Source organism: Rhinolophus sinicus, linkage group LG01 (assembly GCF_036562045.2).
Source record: "Rhinolophus sinicus isolate RSC01 linkage group LG01, ASM3656204v1, whole genome shotgun sequence".
Classification (NCBI taxonomy): Eukaryota; Metazoa; Chordata; class Mammalia; order Chiroptera; family Rhinolophidae; genus Rhinolophus; species Rhinolophus sinicus.
Genome location: NC_133751.1, coordinates 68,701,827 through 68,728,156, shown reverse-complemented (window position 1 = coordinate 68,728,156; position 26,330 = coordinate 68,701,827). Strand labels below are relative to the sequence as shown.

Genomic DNA, 26,330 nt, shown 5'->3' with positions numbered 1-26,330 from the left:
ACCTGGTCTTATTTTACTATAATATGAGACCTGGTATATGATATGATATGATATGATACCAGGTCTTATATTAATTTTTGCTCCAAAAGACGCATTAGATCTGATTATCCGGCTAGGTCTTATTTTCGGGGAAACAGGGTAGGTTGGTTGCAAAAATTTAAAATAATTGCAAAAACCACAATTACTTTTGCACCAACCTAATCATATATATATGTATATGTATGTGTGTGTGTGTGTGTGTGTGTGTGTGTGTGTGTATATATATATATATATATATATATATAAACAAACATGAATAATAAAGAAGAGAACTGATGATTGACTGATAGATCAATTTCACCTTGCATGGTCCACACAGATTGGCCATAAGTCAGGAAGAAAGGAGATGGAAAGAAAAGGAAAAGCACAAATGTGGATAATACCAACATGAATAGCATTTCCCTGAGTGACTTACTGATTGTGTCCTTATTTTAGTCTCACAATAACCATGGTTGCTGCATTGTGTGCCCTCTCCCCTCCATAAAAAGTCACCTCACTTGCATTATGAGGTTTCCTTTTAGAAAAATTCTCACATGCTTTTAATCAAACACATACAAAATATTGTATGGAAAACAAAACACAAATGCCAGACATATCTTCATTCAGAGTTCCTACTTACAGTCCAAGGAAGTAGTGACCATGAGATAAGTGAGAGGAGACACAGCCAATGCTTCAATGGCTCCAGAGTGGAAGGAGAAGAGGCATTCTGGATCTTGAGTCTGATAAGAAGACAGAAATTCTATTAGGTCTCAAAGATAGATTAATATAGAATTAAGTTCAAGTTTAAAGAAATGCAAATAGAACCCTGTAATATATGTGTGATTTTATCTGACTAGAAATAAGAGAAAGCACAATGGGTTAGAAAGAATGCTGGACTTTGGGATTAAGAGAGAGTGCTATTTGCAGTGGATGGCTGTGTCATTTTGCACAAGCCACTGAGAATGCCAGTTTCCATTCCTTCGTTAGTAAAATGAGATGGCAACTGCCTGCATACTCAACAGGGTAGTGATGAGGTTTCCATGATAATATAAATGGCTTATATTTATGAAAACTATAAAGCACTATATAATGTTAGCCATTGTTATTGCCAATTTTCTAGTAAGTTTTGCTATGAGATGGACCTTTTTTTAAATGTAAAATTATATGTTTAGCAAGTTTTTGATGAGAATAGTGATCAAATATGGAGAAAGATAAAGTATCTGTTAAGGAAGAATAACAAACGTTTTTATTATGAAAATTAGAAAAAAATAAGAAAACTAGGTCACTTACGATATTTGAAAAACTAAGGTCAAGCTTCCATATGGCTCCACTGGCATCCTAAAAAATGAAATACCTAATAATATTTTGTTTTATCATTTTGAACTTTTATCAAATTAAAATAATATTCTTCCTATGGTTTAAAGTAAGGACAAACAATATTACCAAAAGCTTTCATATATTTTAAAGTGTGAATGAAATTTAATAAAATCAGCTTCTGTATATCTTAGAACACAACCATACAATAAATGAAGCAATCTCATTGTACTTGTAGTCAAACATAATAAAAATGCTCCTAATAGGTTTTCTGAGTATAAAATGTAGGTCAATTAAATACCAAAACTCAGGAACTCTTCATTCAGGTATCAACAGTAGTCTTAATAGTAAAATGGACTTACAGTGACAATAAATTATACCAATTTAATTTTATGTCCAGGTAACTTTAAAAGAGCCAAGAGAGAAGAATGCAACTTACCTGCGCCAACCAAACGTTATTTCCAGTTTCGTTCATTTTTATCATAGAGAAGAGCTTGACATTCTTGTCTACTTGAAGCTCATTAATGGGCTCGATCTCTAGCAATCCACTCTCATCTATAGTATCAGCCGTGTCTATGGTCTCAAAATCCCATATCTTATAAAATTAGTAAGAAAATACCTTAATCACACAGCAGTTTCTGAATTTATATTTTCTAAACCAGAAAAGAAATTCTTTTATATTTACAAAGATTTCTGAGAAAACACAGCTCTGAAAAAGAATTCTAATTTGCTCAAAATCATCTGTATTTCAAGGTCTCTGTCAGGTCTTTTGGCACATCGAGTGGCCATAAGGAGCAAATGGTTCGCTTCTTCAGCAAGACCTCATAATACCACGCCCTGTTTTGTACACACCAGTAGGCCCCTGGGAAGGGGAAATACATGTTCTTGCTTAGTCATTCAAGCACTATCTTCATTATAAGCAGAGAAAATGAGTGTAGGTGATATCGTCATTAGAAAATGTTTCTCTTCCTTATAGATTTAAACTGTACTGTTCAGATAAGGATTGTTGTTCTTGGGATAGGAGACCAGAATGCTACAGGAAGGATGATGGAGCATAGTTTCACTTCACGTGGCAGAGAGGACCTCCCCTGTGAAATGCCAAAGCCCACTCTGGATGGTTCTGTTGACACACCCTGCCACGTTATCCTAGACTCAATAACTCAAACTCTGGGAAAGTAACTTCAGGGAGAATGGATGTTGTCCCGTAGATGAGCCTCTCTGGGGCCAGACTAACACCTGGGAGTTGGGGTAAATTTTCCTAAAGGGTGAGAGGTAGAGATTTATAATGTAGAGGACTGAAGAGATGAGAGTGGACTTTGGAAAGGAAAGCAAGCTTAGAAATTAGGGTGTCCATGAAGAGATCCTCTGTGAAATACTTATTTTCTCTTGAGGATTTCTTCCACTCGGTATTTTGACATTTTGGGGTGACATATCTTGGAAGGCTAGTGAATATATTGCATGATATAATAAAGGATATAGAAGATTCCCATAGTAATGAGTAAACTCTAAAAAGATTAAATTTAATACGGTAAATGTAAAAATTTTATACTTGGGTTCAAAAGGCCAGTGGTACAGGACAGACTATGGGAGATACGGCCTAAAAATTATAGTAGACATAGTAAGCTTAATAGGTGTCAACAGAGTGACCCGAATATTTTTTTAAAAACTACAGTCTTACTTCTCATAACACTTCCTAAAGAATAGCCAGACAACACTATGGATATGTCCCAGAAGGAATATGCACCGTGTGCACCACAAGACATATCAGTGGTTCCAGGTTAGCCAGCAATGGCAGGGTACACCTATAGACGTGTGATCGTAACCAGGGGGACTTAGATGCTGGAGGAATGTCCCAGCTTAGCCCACACTATGGTTAGGAGAGTGTCCACAGGTGAGGACAAGTAAGCTCACTAGTGTAAGGCACAATGAGGAGGGAGCATCTGTAGGGAAACCCTCTCAGCTCACCTTTGCGTATATTTCTGATTGGTAACCTCAGTTAACAATAACAAATGTTTGGCACTTTTGGCCCTAAAAAATGACCCATTCATACTAGGCATTTTGGAAGGACATCTGTATCCACTCTTTATATTTTGCTAACATGGGCTTTCATTTTCTGAAGCTGCTGTTTCAACAACAGTCAAAATAACAAAAGACCCCTTCAGAAAATTTCAGTGCTAAGATGCTGTAAATTAATTGTGATTAGATTTCAAATATTTACCACAAGAGAAGCATTACTTAAAAGGAATTGGCCCTAGGAGTGAATGACCACTGATCTCCTTCATAAAGCGCCTTTGTGAGAAATCAAAATCTGACAGAACCAATTGGGTGATCTGCATGGCTTAGCTATGGGTGCTACTGTCCAAGTATCAAGAACACTTACCCTAATGTATCCATCGGACCCGATAGTGATAACTTCACCCTCATCCAGCATTATCTGGTTGATGGGACCCTGGTGACAACACTTACTTATAGACCGACAGAGCTCAACTTTGATGAAGCCAGCTTCCCAGAGCAGCATGTTGCCCCATTCTGACCCTGAGAGCACCTGGCCAGTATGCAGAAAGGAAGGAATGTGCATTAAAACAATTGTGTAGATTTGTGCCTCAAATAGCAGATAAGAATTATTTTTTAGAGATTATTTTCTTGATTAAGAAAGCAAAACATTTTAAATACAGAAAAATAAGAAAATATAGAAATGAAAACTCACAACCACAGAAATAACCACTAATCACATTTTGATGTATTTCCTCCTGTGGTATGTGTTGTTTCCATTATTATGATTAGGCTGTATGCTGCTGGTAATTTTTCAAACAAATCTATTACATGTTTCTTTGTAAATCTCTCAAGGACATAATCCAGGAGTGGAATTACTGAGTCAAAATTTAGAAGCCTGTTTAAAGTTCCTGATAGAGGAGATTCTACTTTTTAAGTGTGATAGTATCAACTATTATAAAATATTTGATAAGGTGTGAGGCCATTATTGAACTCAGAAGATTATAGCACAACAGTATCCAATTTCAAACAAGAATAATCATCAGGAACCACCTCACATTAATCCCTTTAATCCAGCACTTCCCAAAGTACATACCACCAAACACCAGTTCTTAGGATGTTTAACAGGTGCTACCTAGTATGTAATACTAATGTAGTATTGGACTCTGTGCCAAACACTGCTTGAGCACTTTACATACATTAATTCATTTAATTCAAAAAACCGTATGAACTGGTACATTTATTCGGGATACCAGCTGTGCAGGTGTGCAGGTTGGGCACTTTATTTTCCCAGAGGAGAGTTTTTCTCTTCACATAGAGGAACATGTGGGCCAGCAGAAGCCCTAGCATTATCCCCATTTTACAAAGGGAAAAACTGAAGCCCAGCACAGTTAAATATCTTGCCTAAAATTACCCAGAGGAGTCAGGATTGTAAACCAGGCATGTGGCTAAAAAGCTCCTGCTCTGACTACCACTGCCTCAGAAGATTGATGCTCGGATAAACAAAGGCAAACGGATTTCTTTTTTTCTAGGACTCCGTGGATGTTTTAATGCAATCGTATATTCACTGAGAATCATCAAGAAGAATTTCTAGGTATGAAGGAGTTTGACCAGAATGCCTTGTTTTCATACAGCTTCTGGGCAGACTAATGTTCCATGAAATGCCCTTTGGGATACGCTGAGCTAATTCTTGCTAGCCCACTCTAGGATTCTACATCCCCACTTCCCTCTCACCTAGAGTAATTTATGACCTTACTCAGTCTTGTCTACCTCCTCGTCTACCTATTCTTACCTATTCTATCAGTTATTAAGTTTCAGCCCACTTTTGGTAGTCTTTATTTAGACTTACTTTCTTCTGTCCAGTGACTGAAGTCACCAAAAGTCACCAAAGCCCATAAAGCATTCCTTTATGAAACGTCATTCATGTCTAGCTTTCATTTTCCATTTTTCTTGAGAAAAGTCTAGGCCCTCATCAACTCTTCTTTGAGGAAACAACATCTTTCTTCCTACGTCATCTCCTTGATTCCAGCTTTCCCTTCTTCTAATTTGCTTGGCATTTTATGATCAAATTTATCTATAACTTCTTTCATTTGTAACTCTACTCTTCTAATATATAATAGTTCTGCCTGGTTGTTAAACACTTTGTACAGTAAGACCCAACCATACTTCTCAATCTAATGTCCCACTCTTTCCCAGCATGAATGCTTTATTCCAATTAGCCCTTTAAATATCTGATATTTATTCCTAATGCTAAATATTTCCTTTTATGGCTCTTATTTAAAAAGGCTTCTTTTCTCCCGAACATCTATACAAACTCTACTGAACCTTTTAAAGATATATCTCATACCATGTTTTTAATAAGGGTTGTACTGATCTTTGTTTTAGCTTAATTCTTACAGTATTCAGAATTTGAAGATGGAATGATTTACGATCATCTTACAGGTTTGGATATACTATACTTTAGCCAGCATCCAACCTTTTTTATTTACTCCTATATACCATGATTTCAAATTGAGACTATCCCACGAGGTAGAGGACTAGACCACTTGGTTCCTATATTAATATTTGTACGCTGGCATTTACTTATAATTGAGATGATCACAAATACCTCTATAACTCATCCTAATAGGAAGCCAAGTACAACATTAATGGAGAACAGATTCTATAGGCAATAGGCCTATAAATTTTGTAAGAGGAAGTAAAACCAACGATGTTAAAGAATAAACTAACAGAGTACAGTTGCAGGTTGCAAATGCTATTGTAAAGGATCTCAATCTTACTGAATAATAATCTGACAATAAAAACAAAAGCCACAAAACAGTATATAACCTTTGACGCAGTAAGTCCTCTTGAAGCATCATTGCAAAGAAAAAAGGGGGGAAAGATAAACATTATAAACATCACAACTCTATGACATAATTAAAAGTGACAAGTATGTCACTATGTTAACATTAAAAAAAAGTTTGCACACTATTTATGTGTGTGTATAACATTTAGTAAAACTAAAACAGAAAATGATATGTACATGTGTGTTATGACAATTTCGTAGAAATATATTAATTAAAATTGATAATCTGAAGAGGCACAATTAAATATTCATAACATTCACAATTATAGTGGCTGTTATTGCTAAGATTAGCAGTGCTTTTTAGACTGTATAATGTGCTCTCATATGTGTATGTCACTTGAAAACATAATTTTATTATTGTAGAACAGTGGCTGTACTCACCTTCCCATCCGGGAGCTCCATGTAACCTTCTATATCAGTCGTGGCTGTTTTGCCAAATCGACCTAATGAACCCTGAAGCTTGAGACCAGTAAATGTTAGAGCCATTTCCCAGAATCTACAAACAGATAAGACATTGACTGTACCTCAAAGACTCTTTAGTATTCTAATGTACCCCAAGCAGTTACACATTTCATAGTAACATACATTATTTCATTTATTCATTCATCTGATTAATATGTATTAAGTATATACAACCTGTCAGGCAACGTTCTAGGTAATGTGACTTCATCATTGAGCAAAACAGACCCCCTCCCCCCAAAAAAAATCCTCGCCTTTATAGAGTTTATATTTTAGAACTGTGCTGTGTTATACAGTAGCCATTAGCCAAGTTGGACTATTTTAATTTAGATATAAAGTAATTAAATGAAATTTAAAAAACAGTGTTTCCATCAGACCAGTCAGTTTCAGGAGCTGAGTAGCTACGTGTGGATTGGCCAGCACAGAACATTCCATCCTGGCAGTAGGTCTTATTGCATAATGAAGTTTTAGAGGATGTAAAAGTTTTCCCAAAAATTCCAGTTTACTTGCTGTGTAACTTTAAGAAATTATGTTGATCACACTGTACCTTCATTTTCTCATATACAAAATGGGATGATTAGTAGCACCTGCCTCATAAAATTGTTCAAAAACTCTTGGATCAGTGCCTAACACATAAAAAGCAATCAATCAATGTTAGCTATTACTAACACTTTCTTATTAGTAGTCTAGATGAATGTACAGTCAGAATGCTGAAAACCATGTAGAAAAAGAATCTGGCCTACCAAATAGCTATAAAATAGATAATAGAAGATACCAACAAGCCTATAATATGAAGCCAAAAGCCTAAATAACCCACATTCTTCTCCGAGGATAAAGTTAGTCCCCGATCATTTGTTTCCATATACTGTTTCTTTTATAGCATTTCACACATGAAATTGTTCAATGTCTATCTTTCCCCAAAGAAAAATATGCACTTTACTAAATGATGGGAAAATGTAAGGAAATGGAAATTTTTAACCTACAGCTAACAGAGCGTTACTGGAGAATTTCCCTGAGACTGCATTTAAAACTCTGTTCAATGATTCTATATTACCAATGAATGAGTCAGAAGAAGACCAGTTTTCACTGGAGTAAGAGGAATTTAGGATAGATTAAAAATATCTTTCATAAAGAGACACTGGAATCAAGCTATGGGCAACTTGAGGGTGGTGGTAGAAGGCTGTTAAATAAATGCGTGCAACAGGTTGGAACAAAAATAGAGAAGGACAAAATCATTCCGTCCTGGACATAAACCAAGGTATGATATAGTGAAAAAGATGTTAGAATTTAGAGCCAAAGCCCTAAGATCAAGAGTTGGCTCTGCGGCTACTTAGAACTAAGGGGCCTGTGTCAGGAATGATCCTGCTGTGATTCTCGTCTTACAGGTGAAGACTGGGTTCAGAGATGTCAAAATGACATATCCATCATAAAATATTGCCACAAACAACAAATTAATAGTGAATCTGAAAGCTCAATATGAATTTGGAAACAGCATGCCACTGCTAGGAAGACATTACACAAACTCTTGTAGGAGGTAAAGCCTCCAAGAAGGCAGCAGGCTAAATTTAAAAGCCCTTCTTTTATAAGTACTGTCTGCAGCAATAAATCCCCATATCAAATTAAAAATCTATGTTAGCTTTAAAAAGAATACATTTTTTTAAAGTATCCTAATGTCACTAACATCAGCAAAAATGTGTCCAGCTGGTTGATCCTCATAGATAATACCCTTACGATAACTTACTAGCACCTGTGTTGGTCACACAGGTGAACAACAGGTGACCTACTTGATGTGGCCTGATCCTGATGTAGTAAGCTGTGCCTCATTGTCAGGATTGAAGGTGACCTTAAAAACTTCCTGGGAGAAAGCTTTTGTCCTAAGTATGGGCTGTTCTTCTTTCCAATTCCAGATGGTCAGTGTGTGATCAGGGTTGTCACCAACAGAGGCCAGCAATGTACCGCTGTTGTTGAAGTCCACATAAGCATAAGCCAGGTCAGTCCCATCTGAAAGGATGAAGGTGAGTCTAGTGAAAAGGGGCAACATTTATTTCATTTTCTACAGTGTATTATTAAAAACAACGAGAGAGAGAGAGAGAGAGAGAGAGAGAGAGAGAGAGAGAGAACATGCCCCTTTGATAACGTGTATTGATGGAAGAATGCCAAGAATCCCCTAAAAAATAATTCTAAAATAATTCATCACCTTGGCTTTAGAAAGAATCACATGATATGAGGTGGAAGGGTAAATAAATCTTAATCATATTTGCATCAGAAAACCTCATGGGTTGCAGCTGAACTTGACCTTCAGCAGGTCCCCTGCCCTGGGGCTGTCACACCTAGTGGCCAGCTTCAAAATGAGCTGGAGCATCACCCAGCTGCCTCCAAGGACAACACACCCAAGGGGCAGATTGGGCAGGGACCAGAGGCCTGCTGAGGCAGATCCTACTCTGTAGGGTCAGCTCCTGCACAATTACTCTTCCACTGTAGTCAAGTCCACTCCTTACAACCAATGAGTCCAAGGGTCAGTTCCCACTGCCATGCAAATAGCAACCAAGGCTCAACTACAAGAGGAGGACACCCACACAAGGGACACATCTGGAATAGATGGCTCAAGTGACCAGAAGATGGCACCACTGAGCCCCACAGAGCACCTACTACATAAGGCCACTCTACTAAGACTAGGAGGCATAGCAGCCCCACATAATACATAGAAACAAACACAGGGAGACAGTCAAAATGGGGAGACAAAGAAGTATGTCCCAAATGAAAGAACAGAGCAAAGCTCCAGAAAAAGAACTAAACAAAATGGAGACAAGCAATCTCCTAGACACAGAATTCCAAACACTGGTTATAAGGATGCTCAATGATCGCAGGGAGAACTTCAACAAAGAGATAGGAAACATAAAAATGGAGATAGAAAACATAATTAAGAACCAATCAGAAATAAAGAATACAATAACAGAAATTAAGAATCTATTACAGGGAATCAACAGTAGGTTAAATGAAGCAGAAGATCAAATCAGCGATTTAGAAGATAAGGTCACAGAAAACAATCAGAACAGCAAAAACAAATAGAAACCAAAAAAACTAAGGAGGTTGGTACAACCTCAAGCACACCAACAGTTGCATCATAGGGGTATCAGAAGGAGAAGAGAGAGAAAACTCAGGGCCTTGAATACCTATTTGAAGTAATAATGACAGAAAACTTCCCTAACCTGGCAAAGGAAATAGACATACAAGCCCAGGAAGTACAGACAGTCCCAAACAAGATGAACCCAAAGAGGCCCACACCAAGGCACATCATAATTAAAATGCCAAAGGTTAATGACAAAGAGAGAAAGCTTAAAAGCAGCAAGGGATAGTCCCATAAGACTATCAGCTGATTCCTCAACAGAAACTTTGCAGGCCAGAAGGGATTGGCACAAAATATTCAACGTGATGAAAAGCAAGGACCTACAACTAAGATTACACTGCCCAGCAAAGCTATCATTTAGAATCAAGGAACAGATAAAGAGCTTCCCAGACAAGACAGAGCTAAAGGAGTTCATCACCACCAAACCCATATTACTAGGAATCTTAAAGAGACTTCTTTAAGACACCCCCCCAAAAAAAAAATCAAAATATGAATAATAAAACGGCAATAACTACATACCTATCAACAATTTTTTCAATGAAAATGGATTAAATCCTCCAATCAAAAGATGGGGGGGGCAAATGGATAAGAAAATAACCTTCACATATGCTGCTTACAAGAGACTCACTTCAGATCAAAAGACACACAGACTGAAAGTAAAGGAATGGAAAAAGGTATTTTATGAAAATGGAAAACAAACAAATGAAAAAAGTTGGGGTTTTAATACTTATACCAGACAAAACAAACTTTAAAATAAAGACTATAACAAGAGACAAAGAAGGACCTAGTAATCCTACTTCTGGGTATTTATCCAAAGAAGCCCAAAACGCTAGTTTGAGGGGACGTGCTCATCCATATGCTCATTGCAGCATTAGTGACAATGGCCAAGATAGGATGGCAACCTGGGTGTTCCTGAATGGATGAATGGAAAAAGAAGAGGTGGTACATATATATAATGGACTATTACTCAGCCATAAGAAAAAACAACAACAACAAAATATTGCCATCTGCACTAATACATGGAATCTAAAGAACAAAATATACAAGCAAATAAAACAGAAACAAACTCATAGATACATATAACATTTTGATGGTTACCAGATGGGAGGGGGGTGGAGGTAAGTGAAAAGGGGAAGGGATTAAGAAGTACAAACTGGTTGTTACAAAGTAGTTGTGGGGATGTAGGGTATAGCATAAGGAACATAGTCAACAATAATATTGTAATAACTATGTATGGTGTCAGATGGGTGCTAGATCTACCAGGGTGACAGATGGGAGGGGGCTGGGGGCAAGGTGAAAAAGGTGAAGGGATTAAGAAATACAAATTGGAAGTTACAAAACAGTCATGGGGATGTAAAGTATAGGGAATATAATCAATAATATGGTAATAAATATATGTAGTGCCAGGTGGGTATTAGTCAGGGAGATCACTTCCTAAATTATATAAATGTCTAACCATTTTGCTGTACATCTGAAATTGATATAAAATAATAGTGAATGTCAATTCTAACTGAAATATTAAAAAGGTTGGGGGACGATAAAGAAGAATGAGAGGTTGAAAGTTCCAGATATAAAACAAATAAGTCTTTGGGATGTAATATACAACTGTCGTGCAGGGTGTCATGCGGGGGTCTCTACTCCCGCTCCCCACATAAGAACGCAGGATGTGGCTAGGCCCAAAAGGAACACCCATGGAGCCATAGGTAGGGAAGTCATACCACTATAGTCTCACTGGAGGCTGGGTTCACATGACGTGCGACCTGCTGTCCGCGTTTCTTGCCAACCGACGACCGAGGACTCTCCTCCATTCTCCTCGACTCTGCTCTCCTTCCCTCCGTAGCCGCAGCAGTTATATTAGTGGCCAATGGCTCACTGGTTACAGCTGACGGCCAACTAGCCACAGCTGATGGCCATGCAATCACAGTTGATGGCCATTTACTACCTGAGCCAGCATCTTTCTATGTGAGCCCGAGAGCCTGGAAACTGCTCTTTGGGGCTCTGTCCCCACAACAACATAGGAAATACAGTCAATAATATTGTGATAGCAAGGTACAGTGTCAGATGGTAGCTGGATTTATCATGGTGATCACTTCAGCATAGGGTATAATCAATAATGTGGTAATAACGCTGTATAGTGCCAGGTGGGTACTGTTGAATAACTATGACATACACCTGAAACTAATATAATATTCTATGTTAGTTATATTTTAATAAAAATCTTTTTTAAAAAAGAAATCTATCATTTAAAATTTCCCCCTGAAAACAAAAATCACAAAATATAAAAGGATGACTTCAGGTTTTCGGTTATGCATATAAGGAGCTTGGAAATCATGACTCCATCCTGACTAGTAAAAGGCTGAACAGACTGAAAAATTAACAACTCTACTTGGATCTATAAAAGAGGGAAGGACACAGGGCAAACAGCCACTACTCCCAAAGCTGGAGAGACCTACTGGAGAATACAGGGATTTGCAATTTACCAGAGCAGAGACTTGGACAGAACCAGCCGAAACAGCATGAGGAACCAGTGCCAGGTTGTAAAACCTGAACTATAACTGACGAATTGCTGGAGGCTCAGTAAGGACAAGTCTGAGAGTTCAAACCTCCAGGGGAAGCCTGTCATAAAATAGCCCCAACAATATTGTGAGATTTACTTCCAGAAGCTTGACCAGGCTCCCACTGTAAATATCTAGAAAAACAACCTTGGGCTTCCGTCAGTGGGAGGGGAACAGAAAATGCCCCAGAGCACTCTGTTCTTAATAAAGCCTGCCCTCAGCAGAAACAAATTAACCTGCGCCTACACTGCTGGGGTATTAGGGGAATGTAACTGACCTGGGGAAGGATACAGGCATACTTGTTTTATGGCACGCTGCTTAATGTGCTTCCCAGATGTTGTGATTTTTACAAACTGGAGACAAGCCCTCCATCAACACAAAAATTACAACTCGTTTTATTGCGATACTTGCTTTATTACAGTGGTATGGAACCAAACACGCAATATCTCCAAGGTATTCCTGTACCCATCTCTAGTCCACTCTAGCCATCCTGTCCCACCTAAGGGGAGAGAAAAATACTGTGGGGACAGAGCCAGGAGTGCAGTTTCCAGGCTCTCACATGGAAAGGTGCTGGCTCAGGTAGTAAATGGCCATCAACTGTCATTGCATGGCCATCAGCTGTGGCTAGTTGGCCGTCAGCTGTAACCAGTGAGCCATTGGCCACTAATATAACTGCTATGGCTATGCTAGCATAAAATGGGGGCTAGCAAGAAGATGGTGGCTGGCAAGCATGGATTGCAGTTAGGACAGCGGGTTGCGGACAGTGTGGCTCCTGCTTCCTGTGTCTCCAACCCAGCCGCCAGCGAGAATATAGTGGCATGACTCCCGTATCTATGGCTCCGTGGTTGTTCCTTTTTGGCCTCACCATGTCCTGAGTTCTTATGTGGGGAACGGTAGCTGAGACCCCGCCTGACACCCTGCATGACAAATACTGAGCAGCATTTATGAAGTTCATAGTCCAGAAACATAAGCTCACTAAAACCCTGAGACCTGACTGTGGGGACAGAGTCCCAGAGAGCAGTTTCCAGGCTCTCGACCTCATGTGGAAAGGTGCTGGCTCAGGTAGTAGATGGCCATCCGCTGTGACTAGTTGGCTATCAGCTGTAACCAGTTGGCCATTGGCCACTAATATGACTGCCATGGCTATGCTGGGGGGTTGGTTGGTTGGTTGGTTGGTTGGTTGGTTGGTTGGTTGGTTGGTTGGTTGGCAGAGAAGCAGATGGCGGATTGCGGATCGTGTTGATCCTACTTCCTGTATCTCCAACCCAGCCCCCAGCGAGACTATAGTGGTATGAACCCACCATCCACTGCTCCGTGGGTGTTCCTTTTTGGCCTCACCATACTCTGCGTTCTTATGCGGGGAGCAGGACCAGAGACCCCGCATGACACTGATCATAAGACTATAGTACACTTCCCCTCCTCCTACACCTCACCACCAAGTTACTGAAGGCCTATTTACAGGAGTGGTTTTTACCCAGTACATCATGTCTCACTATCAAGAAAAAAATTACGCAGCACACCAGAAGGCAAAAAACACAATTTGAAGAGACAGAGCAAGCATAAGAACCAGACGTATTAGAGATGTTGGAATTATGAGATCAAAAATTTTAAACAACTATGATTAATATACTAAAGGCTCTAATGGATAAAGTAGACAACATGCAAGAATTGATGGACAATGTAAGCAGAGAAATGGAAATCCTAAAATAGAACCAAAACAAAAAAGAAATGCTAACGAAAAAAACCAAAAATCACTGTAACATCTGAAGAATGCCTTTGATGGGCTTATGAGTAGATTGGACACAGCTGAGGAAAGAATGTCTAAGCTATAGGTATATTCATAGAAACCTCTAACATTGAAAAACAAAGAGAACAAAAACTGGTAAACCAGAACAGACTATCCACGGACTGTGGAGTAACTACAAAAGGTATAATGTACGTGTAATGGGAATACCAAAAGGAGAAGAAAGAGAGAAAAGAACGGAAGATATATTTGAAACAATAATGACTGAGAATTTCCCCTAAATTAACATCTGACACCAATCCACAAATCTAGGAAGCTCAGAGAACACCAATCGGGTAAATGCCCCCCCAAAACTGCAGAAAATGAAAGATAAAGAAAAAATCTTGAAAGTAACCAGAGAGAAAAAAGTACCTACAGAAGAACAAAGATAAGAATTAATCCAACTTCTCCTCAAACCTTGCAAGCAAGAAGAGACTGGAGAGGAAGGAGTTAAGATGTACAAATTGCCAGTTATAAAAACAGTCACAGAGATGTGAAGTACGGCATAGACAATACAATCAATAATATTGTAATAACTATGTATGGTGTCAGATGGGTACTAGATTTACCTGGATGATCACTCTGTGTTATATAAATGCCTGATCACTATGTTGTACACCTTAAACTAATATAATGTTGTATGTCAACTGTAATTGAACAATTAAAATATTATTTGAAAAAGAAGAGAGTGGAGTAAAATATTTAAAGTGTTGAAAGAAGAAAAATACCAACTTAGCATTCTGTACCCCATGAAATTATCCTTTAAAATGATAAATAAAAACTTTCTCAGACAGACAAACATAGAGGGAATTTGTTTCCAGTAGACCTGCATTATAAGAAATGTTAAAAGAAGTTCTTTAGGGAGAAGGAAAACAATCTAGGTCAGAAACAGATCTATACAAAGAAAGGAAGAACATCAAAGAAGGAATAATAAGTAAAGGTAAAATAAAAGCTTTTATTATTCTTATTCTTGATGTACTGATGTAACAGATAACAGTTGGTTCAATAATAGCTGCAATGTATTTGCTGATGTATACATATGAGTATCCTTATATGAAAGTGAAATGAATGTAAGATTATATATAAGTGAAATAAATGACAGCAATGATACAAGGGATGGAAGAGAGGAATTATGATTATTTTGTTATTATAAGGTACTCACACTACCTGTGAAGTAGTATACGATTGTTTGAAAGTGGACCTGGATTAGTTGTAAATGTATAATGCAATCTCTAGGGCAGTCACTAAAAAAGGGTAGAAAATGAAGTACGACATATGCTAAGAAAGGAGAGAAAATAGAATCATAAAATGCTCAGTTGAAACCATGAAAGGCAGAAAAAGAATGGAAGGCTTAAATAGGAACAAAGAACAAGGACAACAAATATAAAACTAACGAATATGATGAATATTAATCCAACTATGTCAATAATCACTTTGAATGTCAGTGGCCTAAATGTACCAGTTAAAAGACAGATTGTCATAGTGGATCAAAAAACATGACCCAACTATATATTAAATATAAAGACACATGTAGATCAAAAGTAAATGGATGGAGAAAAATATACCATGCTAACACTGATCAAAAGAAAGCAGAAGTAGCTATATTAATTTCAGACACAGCTGACTTCAAAGAAAGGAACATCATCATGAGTATGAAGGGCATTACGTAATGATAAAGGAGTCAATTCTCCAAGAAGACATAGTAATTCTTAACATGTATGCCCCTGACAACAGAGCATCAAACTATGAGGCAAAAACAGATAGACAGAAACTGCAAGAGGAAATAGATGAATCTACTATTTTATTTGGAGACTTCAACAGCCTTCTTTCAGAAACAGACAGAGCTAACAGGCCTGCCCTACACACTTCAGACTTGCCAGCCCTCAATTGCATGAGCCAATTCCTTTAAATAAATCTTTCTATCTCCTACTGGTTCTGATTCTCTGGAGGACCCTGACTGATAATGTTCTTCAGAATGGGTATTTTAAAGATCAGACTGGACTCACCTCGAAGGATTCTATAGGGCCTCAGAGAAGGATATTCATAGATGATAATCTTTGGGGAAACTCCCTTCTCAGCTACTGCAACGTACATTTTATCCGGGTGAACCTACAAAAAATAAAATCTCACTAAAATAAGAAAACAAAGATTTTCATATATATAGTCCTATTCATGCAGTATGTAGCAAGTGTTATCATTTGTTTATTAGGACCCACTCCAACAGAAAACTCAAAAATGGGCATCTGAGAAATCCTCGATGATGGATATGATTTAAACTGAAAACTAGACGCACACTCATTTTAAGTTTCACTTTCATTAATAGTCATATCTAATGCTAAAAATGTTTTAATTGCCATCAGAAGAGCTAGATCAGTGATTCTCTGTCTTTAGTATGCAGCACAAACACAGGGAGGGCTTATGAAGGTGCAGGGTGCAAGCCCCACCACGAGTTTCTGATTCAGTGTAGCAGGGCTGGGACCCAAACATTTGCAGTTACATTTACATTTACATTTCTGTTTTTTTTTAATTAGTTTCAGGTGCACAAGACAAAGTAATACTTAGACGTTTATCATTTATATCCCTCACACTGTGTGAACCTCCCTCCCCCCATCCACTATCCTTCTGACATCGCACAGAGCCATTACATTTCCACTGTCTCTATTCCTAATGCTGTACTCCGCTTCTTGTAAGTATATACATACATATACATATACGTATACATATACATATACATATACATATACATATACATATACATATACATATACATATACATATACGTGTGTGTGTGTGTGTGTATATATATATATATATATGTATATATATATATATGTATATATATATATATATAAAATTATAGTTGGCATTCATTATTGTTCAGCTTCAGCTTCAGGTGTACAATGCCATGATCAGGCATCTACATCATCCCTGAGGAGGTCTCCCAAATGAGACAAGTGTACATTTACATTTCTAACAAGTTCCCAGGTGATGTTGACGCTGCAGTCTGGAAACCATTCTCTGAGAACCACTAATTTAGATGAATTGTTTACCCTGTATATAAATCAACCTAAATTTTTGTATAGAAAGATTCATGTTTCCAGAGTAGTTTATACCCAAATTTTAAAATTTTGCCAAAGTTAAAACTTTAGCAAAGTTACCACAAATGAATGTTAACTTATTAGAAGTGAGAAAGATATAGTATCTCCCAGCCAGACACAGAGGGAAATATAGGAAATAGGCCCTGGATACATTTTTCAGCATTTCAAATGATAGCCATATACATTGGAAAGAATCATATATTTATTTCTGTTATTTTTGTTCATTGGTAAGGCAATGTGCAGGAAGAGTAAATGGGCAGCCAAAAAATAAAAATAGGCTGTTATGAGAATATGCTATTTAAAACACATATTGTACTTATAAAATTCTATTTTCAGTTGCTCTTTGGCAACTCCTGGTCATACACCTAAGGAAGGGCAAGGAGCTTGGTTCTGAAACAGATTGCACAGGAAGTTCTGGTATCCAACATAATGTTGTAGCTCTTTTTCTTCCCTCCACCCATGGAGCCATAAGACCTATGATGGCTGCCTTCCTGCTGGCAAGTTGCCTCTTATTCTTCCATTCAAGTAAATACCTATCACTTCAACTTGAAAAAGGCTTGGCTTTATAGGATGGACACTCAATAAGATAATGATAATGCTGAAAACAGCCAACATTTATTAAGTGTTTGCTCTGTGCCAGATACTGATCTAAGTTTTATATGACTTGATTCCCTTAATTTTCACATCAACCCTTGTGAGCTTGGATACCATTATCGTTCCCATCTTATTGATAAAGAAACTGAGGCACGTGGAGGTTAAACAACTTGCTTGAAGTTATATAACTGTTAAATGTGAGAGAGAGAATTCAAGCCAGGTGTTGGAACCAAGAAGCAAATGGAACTAGAATATAGTAGATTCCAAGGACTTAGGGGGAATTAGGTGGACACTATATCTTTCTGGATCCCCATTTACAAAGGAATATTGTATAGGATATGTCACAGAAATCTGAATGGGGATTCAGGCATATCTTTTACCCTTCTAGCATGTTTCCCTGAAAAAAGACCTAGCTGGACCATCAGCTCTAACGCGTCTTTTGGAGCAAAAATTAATATAAGACCCGGTATTATATTATATATTATATTATATTACATTACATTATATTATATTATAATGTTATGTTATGTTATATGTTATATTATATGATTATTATATTAAGACCGGGTCTTATATTACAGTAAAGTAAGACCAGGTCTTATATTAATTTTTGCTCCAAAAGACACATTAGAACTGATGGTCTGGCGAGGTCTTATTTTCAGGGAAACACGGTAGGTCTTACCTATAGTAAGTGAAAAAGCTTCTGCCCTTTTAGATAGGAACCTGCTGTGGGGTTGAGTTTTGGTGTTTCATTTTTAATGGAGACTTGGAATTTGTAAGTCATTTCCATTATACTCAGTATATACATCGGCCCAATCTTTTCTGGAAGATAGCTTAATATGCCCCAAAACATATTTATCACAGATTTCTCATAACCTTAGAAAAGTATTTCTCATCCACAAATGGATAACTGTTTCAGAAAAAAAGTAAGGGACGTGGTCAGTGGAGGAAAGGCCCCTGTCACTATCCAGGCACCCAAAGCTCCTGCACACATGGAAAAAAGCCTTCGGGGACATACAACTGCTCACAGTCCAGGGGCATGAGGATCAGGGTTAGCATTCTTGATCACACTACACCTCTAACAACTGACTTCAGACCAAATTATTATATAACAAAATAGAAAACAAATAGACATTTCAAAACTTATTGGCCATAAAATGATTATTTATATATGTGTGTGTGTGTGTGTGTGTGTGAGTATAAAATGTATATATATACATATATATATATAAAACAATGTGACAGTTAGATGTTGGTTAGTACTCTGTACATGGTATGGACCTCAGGCTCATGCCACCTCAGGATGGCGGCTGACTGCCTGCCCTCCACAGAGCACAAGACCCTGAAGTTGGGCCTGTGAATATTTACACACCTGGTGGGTGCCACAGTATCATGTACTTGTACACATTTCGTTTTTGGGGTTTTGCTTTTTAATATGGTTTTTGTCTCTTTAGATGGGTTTTTAACTCTTTGAATTCATAGAGGTCATACACCCTTCTTCAATTAAATCCCTGCATGTTCTGAGTAGCACTGGACACCGAGTGTTCTAGAATAAATGCTTGTTGAATTCATTAACTGGTCTTATAACAAACTCCCTGAGAACAGTCACTTTATCTCGAACACACACTGTACACAGACAGAGGATCAAGCCAGAAACAAACATGAGCTTATCTTTCACTCTTGCATCTCACTGTATCCTGTTTCCATAGCCAGTCTAAGTTTTACCTGTGGGCCTCAGGTTTTCCTCACCTTCCTTCCCTTTGCCATGTCCCTGCTTCACTCCTCATATCAAGAATCTGACACTGGGTGGTGAACACACAATGCAACATATAGATGATGTATTATAGAATTGTACACTCGAAACCTACATAATTTTATTGACCAATGTCACCCCAATACATTTAATAAAAAGAAGAATCTTCAAAACCTCCTCACTCACCTCCACTTTTAATCTAATGTCCTACCAGGTCCCGTCTAATCTAATCAAAAGAATGCCCCCCCCCCCACTCCCTGACAGCCCGGCCCAGCCTCTCTGCTGGAAGCCCGTCACCTCTGCAGCGGGCCCTGCACCTTCAGTGCCACCTGGTCTGCTCACCCCTGGCAGGTCATAATTCCTCTACCTCTTGTGTGTCTCATATGGAACTGCTGCTTGCGTGAGCCCCAAATCCTATGTGTTTCTCCTTCCCTTCACTGTCTCACACAGAATAATCTGAACAGATGCCCCTCTTAAGACGCCAAAGACACCTAGAAGCACCCCTCTGCCTGTTTGTTATTGGTGAAAGCAGACCTAGGGACACCTACTTTTAAAGAGCACAGAGTAGAAAAAACAGCCAAGGGAAAAGCTCAATCACAGACCAACTGCTACGGAGAGGTCAGGGGAGGAAAGATAGAGGTAGAAAGGCATTCTTCAGATTTGGCTACCAGAGGTCCATCCGTCACTTCAGTCAAGGCAGTTTCAGTGAGGTGATGGGAAACAAGACAGCAGAAGCCAGACTTTGAAGAAAAGATCAAAACACAGTAGGTAAAGAGAATGCGTGGTAAGAGAGGGGATTTTTAAAATGAGAACAAGTTGATTTAGAATGCTTTTATGCTGAGGGTGAAAAAGCCTAAGGACGTAGAGGCTGGAGATCCGAGAAGGAAGATGACTGATGGAGACAGACAGCTGAGCAGAAAAAAGAGAGGCTCCCGACCACACGCTAGTCCTTCTGTTGTCTGCTCGAAAGGTGAACATACATCCATCCTTCATCTCCAAGTGTTCAAATAAATACTTACCTCTTATCTGGTATTTATCTCTAATTATTATTTGAATTATTAACATAATTTGTGTTACACATCTCACTAGTTTTGCAAAACAGCAAACGGAGCATTCGGTAGGAAAAAATCTGCATGACTATGGGGAGGCACTTAACTTCCATAAGCCCGTTTCCTTAGCTACAAAATGGGATCATGTTATTACTACAATATTATAACACTGCACAGAGATAAAGCCCGTGAATGTTGTGGTTGTAATCACTGACTTGAAAATGCCTTAGAATAAAGACAGCAGTGCGTCTCAGTGCCATCCCACAGTACGGTGTTGGGGATGGCACCTACCTGGTTGGTCCACGGAACAATCAATCAAAAAAAAAGTGCGTTTTCTTCCTAAGTTACTAAAGGCATACCCCAATGACACCAATTCCTCTACCACTGCTACTTCGCAGGTACATCTGTTCCTTGGTTTTCAAATTCAGCAGGATCAGCTGGTTCCCAGCTATGTACATCACGGTGTTGCTGTCCGGAAGTTGTAGGTTGGCCCGCCTTCTGCAGTCATAGCCAAAGGAATGTCTGAGGGGAAACCGCTAAGGAAATGAAGTGAAATAATGTAACCATCCTGGAGACAGGAAAAGTAACATGAAATACAAATATTTTAAAATCCATACTCTTGGAGTATTCCAGGGTTGAAGCAGTTGAACTTTACTCTGAAACTCAGAACGTTTTTTATGTATTACTAATGCAATTTTATTCTTAAATTAGGTGAAAAATCCTCATACTCTGACTTAGTTAACATTTTAAATTTCTTAGGGAAAAACCATGTGGGAAGCTCTGTCAAAGTACATAAGCCCAAGCCCCTCGGCACACACAAATAGGTCTGGGAAGGTATCAGAGAATGTATATTTCAGGAGAAGCTTCCAGTGAATCTGACGTACCACCCCATTTGAAAAAAAACAGACTAGAAGAAACCTAACAGCATAACTTTTGTCAATAGTAACTTGTTTCAAGGCCAAAAAAAGAAAAGACCCTCAAGAAAGAAAACACCCAAGTTACAAGATTCAGAGTGAATTAGTTTTAGTTACACTGGGATTGAAACAGAAGCTGTTTTGTTTACGGTGGCCAAGACATGGAAACAACCAAAATGTCCTTCGATAGATGAATGGATAAAGAAGTTGTGGTATATATACGCAATGGAATACTATTCGGCAGTAAGAAAAGATGATATAGGAACATTTGTGACAACATGGATGGATCTTGAGAGAGTAATGCTGAGCGAAACAAGTCAGACAGAAAAAGCAGAGAACCATGTGATTTCACTGATATGTGGTATATAAACCAAAAACAACAAAAGAACAAGACAAACAAATGAGAAACAGAAACTCATAGACACAGACAATAATTTAGTGGTTGCCAGAGGGTAAGGGGGGTGGGGGGTGGGGGATGGAAGATGAGGGTAAGGGGGATCGAATATATGGTGATGGAAGGAGAACTGACTCTGGGTGATGAACACACAATGGGATTTATAGATGATGTAATACAGAATTGTACACCTGAAATCTATGTAATTTTACTAACAATTGTCACCCCAATAAATTTAATAAAAAAAATAAAAATAAAAATAAAGAAACAGAAGCTGTAATAATAACGTGTTCTAGTTCTATGTTCAAAGCAAAATTGAGTTAGGAAGTACACCATTCCTACTTCTGTAAGCACACCTTTTATAAGAGGCCAGTCAGTGGTCCAGGCCATGTGGTCAGAACCACTGCCCACCTGAAGGTAGGCATACTCAATTGCTAGCCACGGGCCTTAATGGAAATTGTCTCCTAACTATCCATGCCTTACAAACCTAATACTATAAAGTGATGGCAAACACTAAACCCTCTTGTCAATCATCCCCACCCTTACATTTCTTCACAGATTCGTGTGCTCCAGACCAACTACAATGTGTTATTTTGTGCCCCACTTCCTCAGGTTGTCTTCTTGGATAACTCATGTGATAAATAATGTGAAAGTACTAATGCATGACAAAGGCCAAATCAGTGTTTCAAGAAGGGTTATCAATGATTTTAACTTGACAGATATTGAAAAAGGAATGCCAGGCTGGTAGAGGAGGCAAACAGGGGTAAGAGGCCCTTTATATCATGTCTCATGATAGGACAGCCAGAAAAGCATCATTTCTCTTTATGGTTACTTGGCATCAAACAAAGGCTTAGTGTAAATTAAGATCATGCATTTCTAGCTCAACTTCTTAAAGGGCCAAGCTTCTTAGAATTACCTAAGACAGGGGTTGGCAAACTTTTCTGTGAAGGGTCAGGTAGTAAATATTTTAGGTTTTGTGGGCCAGATGGGCTCTGTTGTAACTAATTCTGCCCTTGTAGTGTGATGGCAGTCAGAGACAACATGTAAATGAATGAGCGTGCCTGTGTTCCAATAAAACTTTAGGAAAACAAGCGGGAGGCCAGATTTTGTCCATGGGCTGTGGTTTGCCAACTCCTGACCTAAGAAGCTGAAATCCCAAAATTACACATGTGTAACTGGAGTGGATACACCAGTGTGAGAAGATCCAGTGGTATGTTCGAATCCGGAGTCACAAAAGGCATCAAAACCAGCTCCATATAATCGTAGAAGAAGTTCGGTGATATTTTCTTAATTTCCTCCTCTGACTCTTCTGCCACTGGGCCAGGCATTTCCATATACTGAGATTCTAAAAAGTTAAAATATTTTAACTAAGAAGAGCATCTGGTGAACCCTAAAAATTATATTTCACAAAGACAGGAGGAATGTACCTAGCCCACAATACTCTGCAGTAAGTACCACTACCAGCCGGGACATAGGCAGCCACCCACCAGTGTCCACGGGGGTGAAGAGCCCCAAGCCTGTGTGCATCGGGGTGAGTGCTGAGACGAGCTCACGGTTTCAGCAGTCTCAAAGAGCAGGCCCTAATCAGTTCCAACGGAGAGTTATTCTCCCTAATCTAGGGTAGAGCACTCCTTGACCATCCCACTCTCCAGAAGACAGAGCATGAGAATTTGGTATGTGAGCCTCAGAAATGGAGAATACAATCGCAGAGCTGCTGAACTACTGTATACAATATGTTCCATGCTTTTTATTTTGCCACCCACACACATCCTGCAAATGTTTCTTTCTATGAAACAACTCTTCAATTGGGGCAATTTATCTTTAAAATAGTGACAATTACTGACAGAAAACTAATAATACTTACCTCCAGTACTTTCCACAAAATCATCTTGAAGTGAACTTGAACTTCCTTCCAAGTGTTCCCCACATGAGTCATCATCCTCTAAATATGATTCTTCCCCTTCAGCAAATGTTTCATCTGTGGCATCTTCTAAGACTTTGTCATCCTCTTTTGTAGTGGCTAGTAAAAATAATTTAATCATTTCTAAATTTTGAATTAAACATTTTCTTATTTCCGAAGTAGCTACTACTTCCAATTTGTATGTGCTCTAAGTTGAATGAATTTAATACTCAAAACTTCCTAGAAAAATCATTTTATTTGGTGACTCTTGTAACTTTCCAAAAAAAAAAAAAAAAAGTATTTCCTGTGAGTTAATCTCCATTTTCACTTCATCTGCAGTCTATTTCCTATCATTGCATCCTTACAGGAAAGTAAAAGATAAAGAAAAAAAATTGACCAGTATGCTGCTGTCATTACTTCAATTCAATTTTACCAACATTTATTAATATATAGTTGCTTCAGGGATTATAGTATGTGTCCCTAACTTTTTACAGTTTACTTAGTATTATAATAATATACTTCTTTTATCATTCCATAGAACAACTAGTCAATAACTCAGTAAAGACACAGAGTATCTGAACAACACTATGGAACATGCTAACCTGAGATTTATAAAATACTACACCTATCAATACAAGGTACCCATTCAAGGGCACATGGGTCAGTCACCAAGATAGATCACTTGCTGGAACGTAAGATAAGTTTCAATGGATTTAAATGGATTAAAATAACAGAATATGCGTATTCTTTGATCACAACAGAAGTATATTAAAAATAAATTACAATAAGTTATCTGGAAAACCTACAAATATTTGGGAAATAAACAACACAATTAAAATAATATATGGGTCAAAGAGAAATCAACAAAGGAATTAGAAAATACCTTAAATAATAATTAATATATAACATCAAAATTTGTGGACTGCAGCTATGGCAGCATATAGAGGGAAATTTATAACTTTCAGTACATATATAAGAAAAGCCAAAAAGTAATGACCTAAAGTTCTACCTTAAGAAACTAGAAAAAGGAAAGCAAAATAACAATAACTGAAATAATAAAAATGAGAGCAAGAATCACCAAAACAAAAAGCCAACGAACAATAGAGAAAATGAGGAAAGTCAAAATCTTATTCTTTGAAAAGATCAACAAAATGTACAAACTCCTAGCTAGATCAATCAAGAAATATAAGAAGGACAATACTAATCTCCAATATCAGGAATAAAAATAAATCCTACAGAATGATAACAGCAAATTTAACAATTTAGAAGAAATATACAAATTCTATTACAGATACAAACTTACCAAACTCACTAAAGAAGAAATAGACAGCCCTCTATTTATTAAACAGATTGAATTCTTAAAAATTTCTCACCAAGAAAATTACAAGCCCAGATACTTCACTGGTGAATTCTACCAAACATTTAAGAAAGAAATAATACCAATTCTACACAAAATATTTCTGAAAATAGAAGAGACCACAAAATACTTCCCAATTAATTACATGAGGCCAGCAATAATTTAATCCTTTGATAAGAATCAGAAATATTGATTCTTAGTGACTAACAGTCCTTCACCCTTGTGAAAAATGCTGGATGGTTTGGCTGTTATCTTTGGCCTAAATTTCTTAACAGGACTCAGTTATAACAGAAACCCATTGTTGAGTATAGGAAAGAGTCCACTTTAATATCTCTGCTTAGGTGGAAAACCAGTAAATTGATTCACTCGGCCTGAATTATAAAGGCTAAGAAGTTGCTCAGATATTTTAGCAAGACTGAGAATAAAGTAATGTATCCAGGGGGGAGAAAAAGCAGCTATTAGGTATGTGAATGAACCAGGACAGAAACTTCTCACAGCACCAAGGTAGAGGGTTTCAGGGTGCCAGCAAATTTTCACGTTATCACTTGGGATCCTAGAATCCATGATGTGCGAACTAATTTGTGAGCTGAAAACAGGGCCACACAATAAGGCCTAACCCTAAGAGGGCTGACATAAGAAAGAGAAATGTGAGACAGTGCTAGACAAAGGATAAATATCATTCAATCCATCCATCCAAGAAAATGCAGCAAAGGATTAGAAACAAAAAGTAGACAATCCTGTGTCCGAAATGTAGGGAGTAGAGAAAAGTGGAAATGGGAAAACAAGAGAGAAGCAAACTAAAGTTTTTGAGAAGAGTGATATAATCATACTTTTTGGAAAGATAACTCTAGTGGTGGTATGATTTGAGTGGAAATCCTTGTTGTAAGACTGCAAGTAAAAGAAGATAAACATCTAAAATAAAACATGGTGTGGAGAAATAATGGATTTAAAAGACATGTCTCAGCTTGAAAGAATTTAATGTGAATTTTGTGAATAAGTTGATTTCCCCAGGACCTTATCTCCTCTATGTAAATAGTCCAAATTAAAATTCTGAAACTACGTTTAGCGTTAGAACTAAAAAAGTCAAGATCTACTACAATACCTAACACCATGAGGCCCAATCAAACGAGCGAGCCATCTTTTTAAAATCCTATCTTTCCCTTCTATTTGCAGCC

General features: G+C 37.9%; 1 protein-coding gene across 4 annotated transcripts in view; it reads right to left on the bottom strand.

Moving 5' to 3' along the window:
* CFAP44 (cilia and flagella associated protein 44) overlaps nucleotides 1–26,330 on the bottom strand; it is a 94,167-nt gene that overhangs the window by 64,387 nt on the left and 3,450 nt on the right. For all 4 annotated transcript variants that reach the window (XR_012496298.1, XM_019734863.2, XM_074331850.1 and 1 more), the window contains exons 3-12: nucleotides 23,763–23,918; nucleotides 23,087–23,243; nucleotides 20,950–21,112; nucleotides 16,103–16,205; nucleotides 8,416–8,632; nucleotides 6,554–6,668; nucleotides 3,713–3,877; nucleotides 1,772–1,927; nucleotides 1,309–1,356; nucleotides 659–758 (exon numbers count right to left, since the gene is read on the bottom strand). Coding sequence is in view for 3 of the 4 variants with exons in the window: in XM_019734863.2 (XP_019590422.2) it covers nucleotides 659–758; nucleotides 1,309–1,356; nucleotides 1,772–1,927; nucleotides 3,713–3,877; nucleotides 6,554–6,668; nucleotides 8,416–8,632; nucleotides 16,103–16,205; nucleotides 20,950–21,112; nucleotides 23,087–23,243; nucleotides 23,763–23,918 (1,380 nt within the window). In the remaining variant the exon portion in view is untranslated. The remainder of the gene's footprint in view (nucleotides 1–658; nucleotides 759–1,308; nucleotides 1,357–1,771; nucleotides 1,928–3,712; nucleotides 3,878–6,553; nucleotides 6,669–8,415; nucleotides 8,633–16,102; nucleotides 16,206–20,949; nucleotides 21,113–23,086; nucleotides 23,244–23,762; nucleotides 23,919–26,330) is intronic.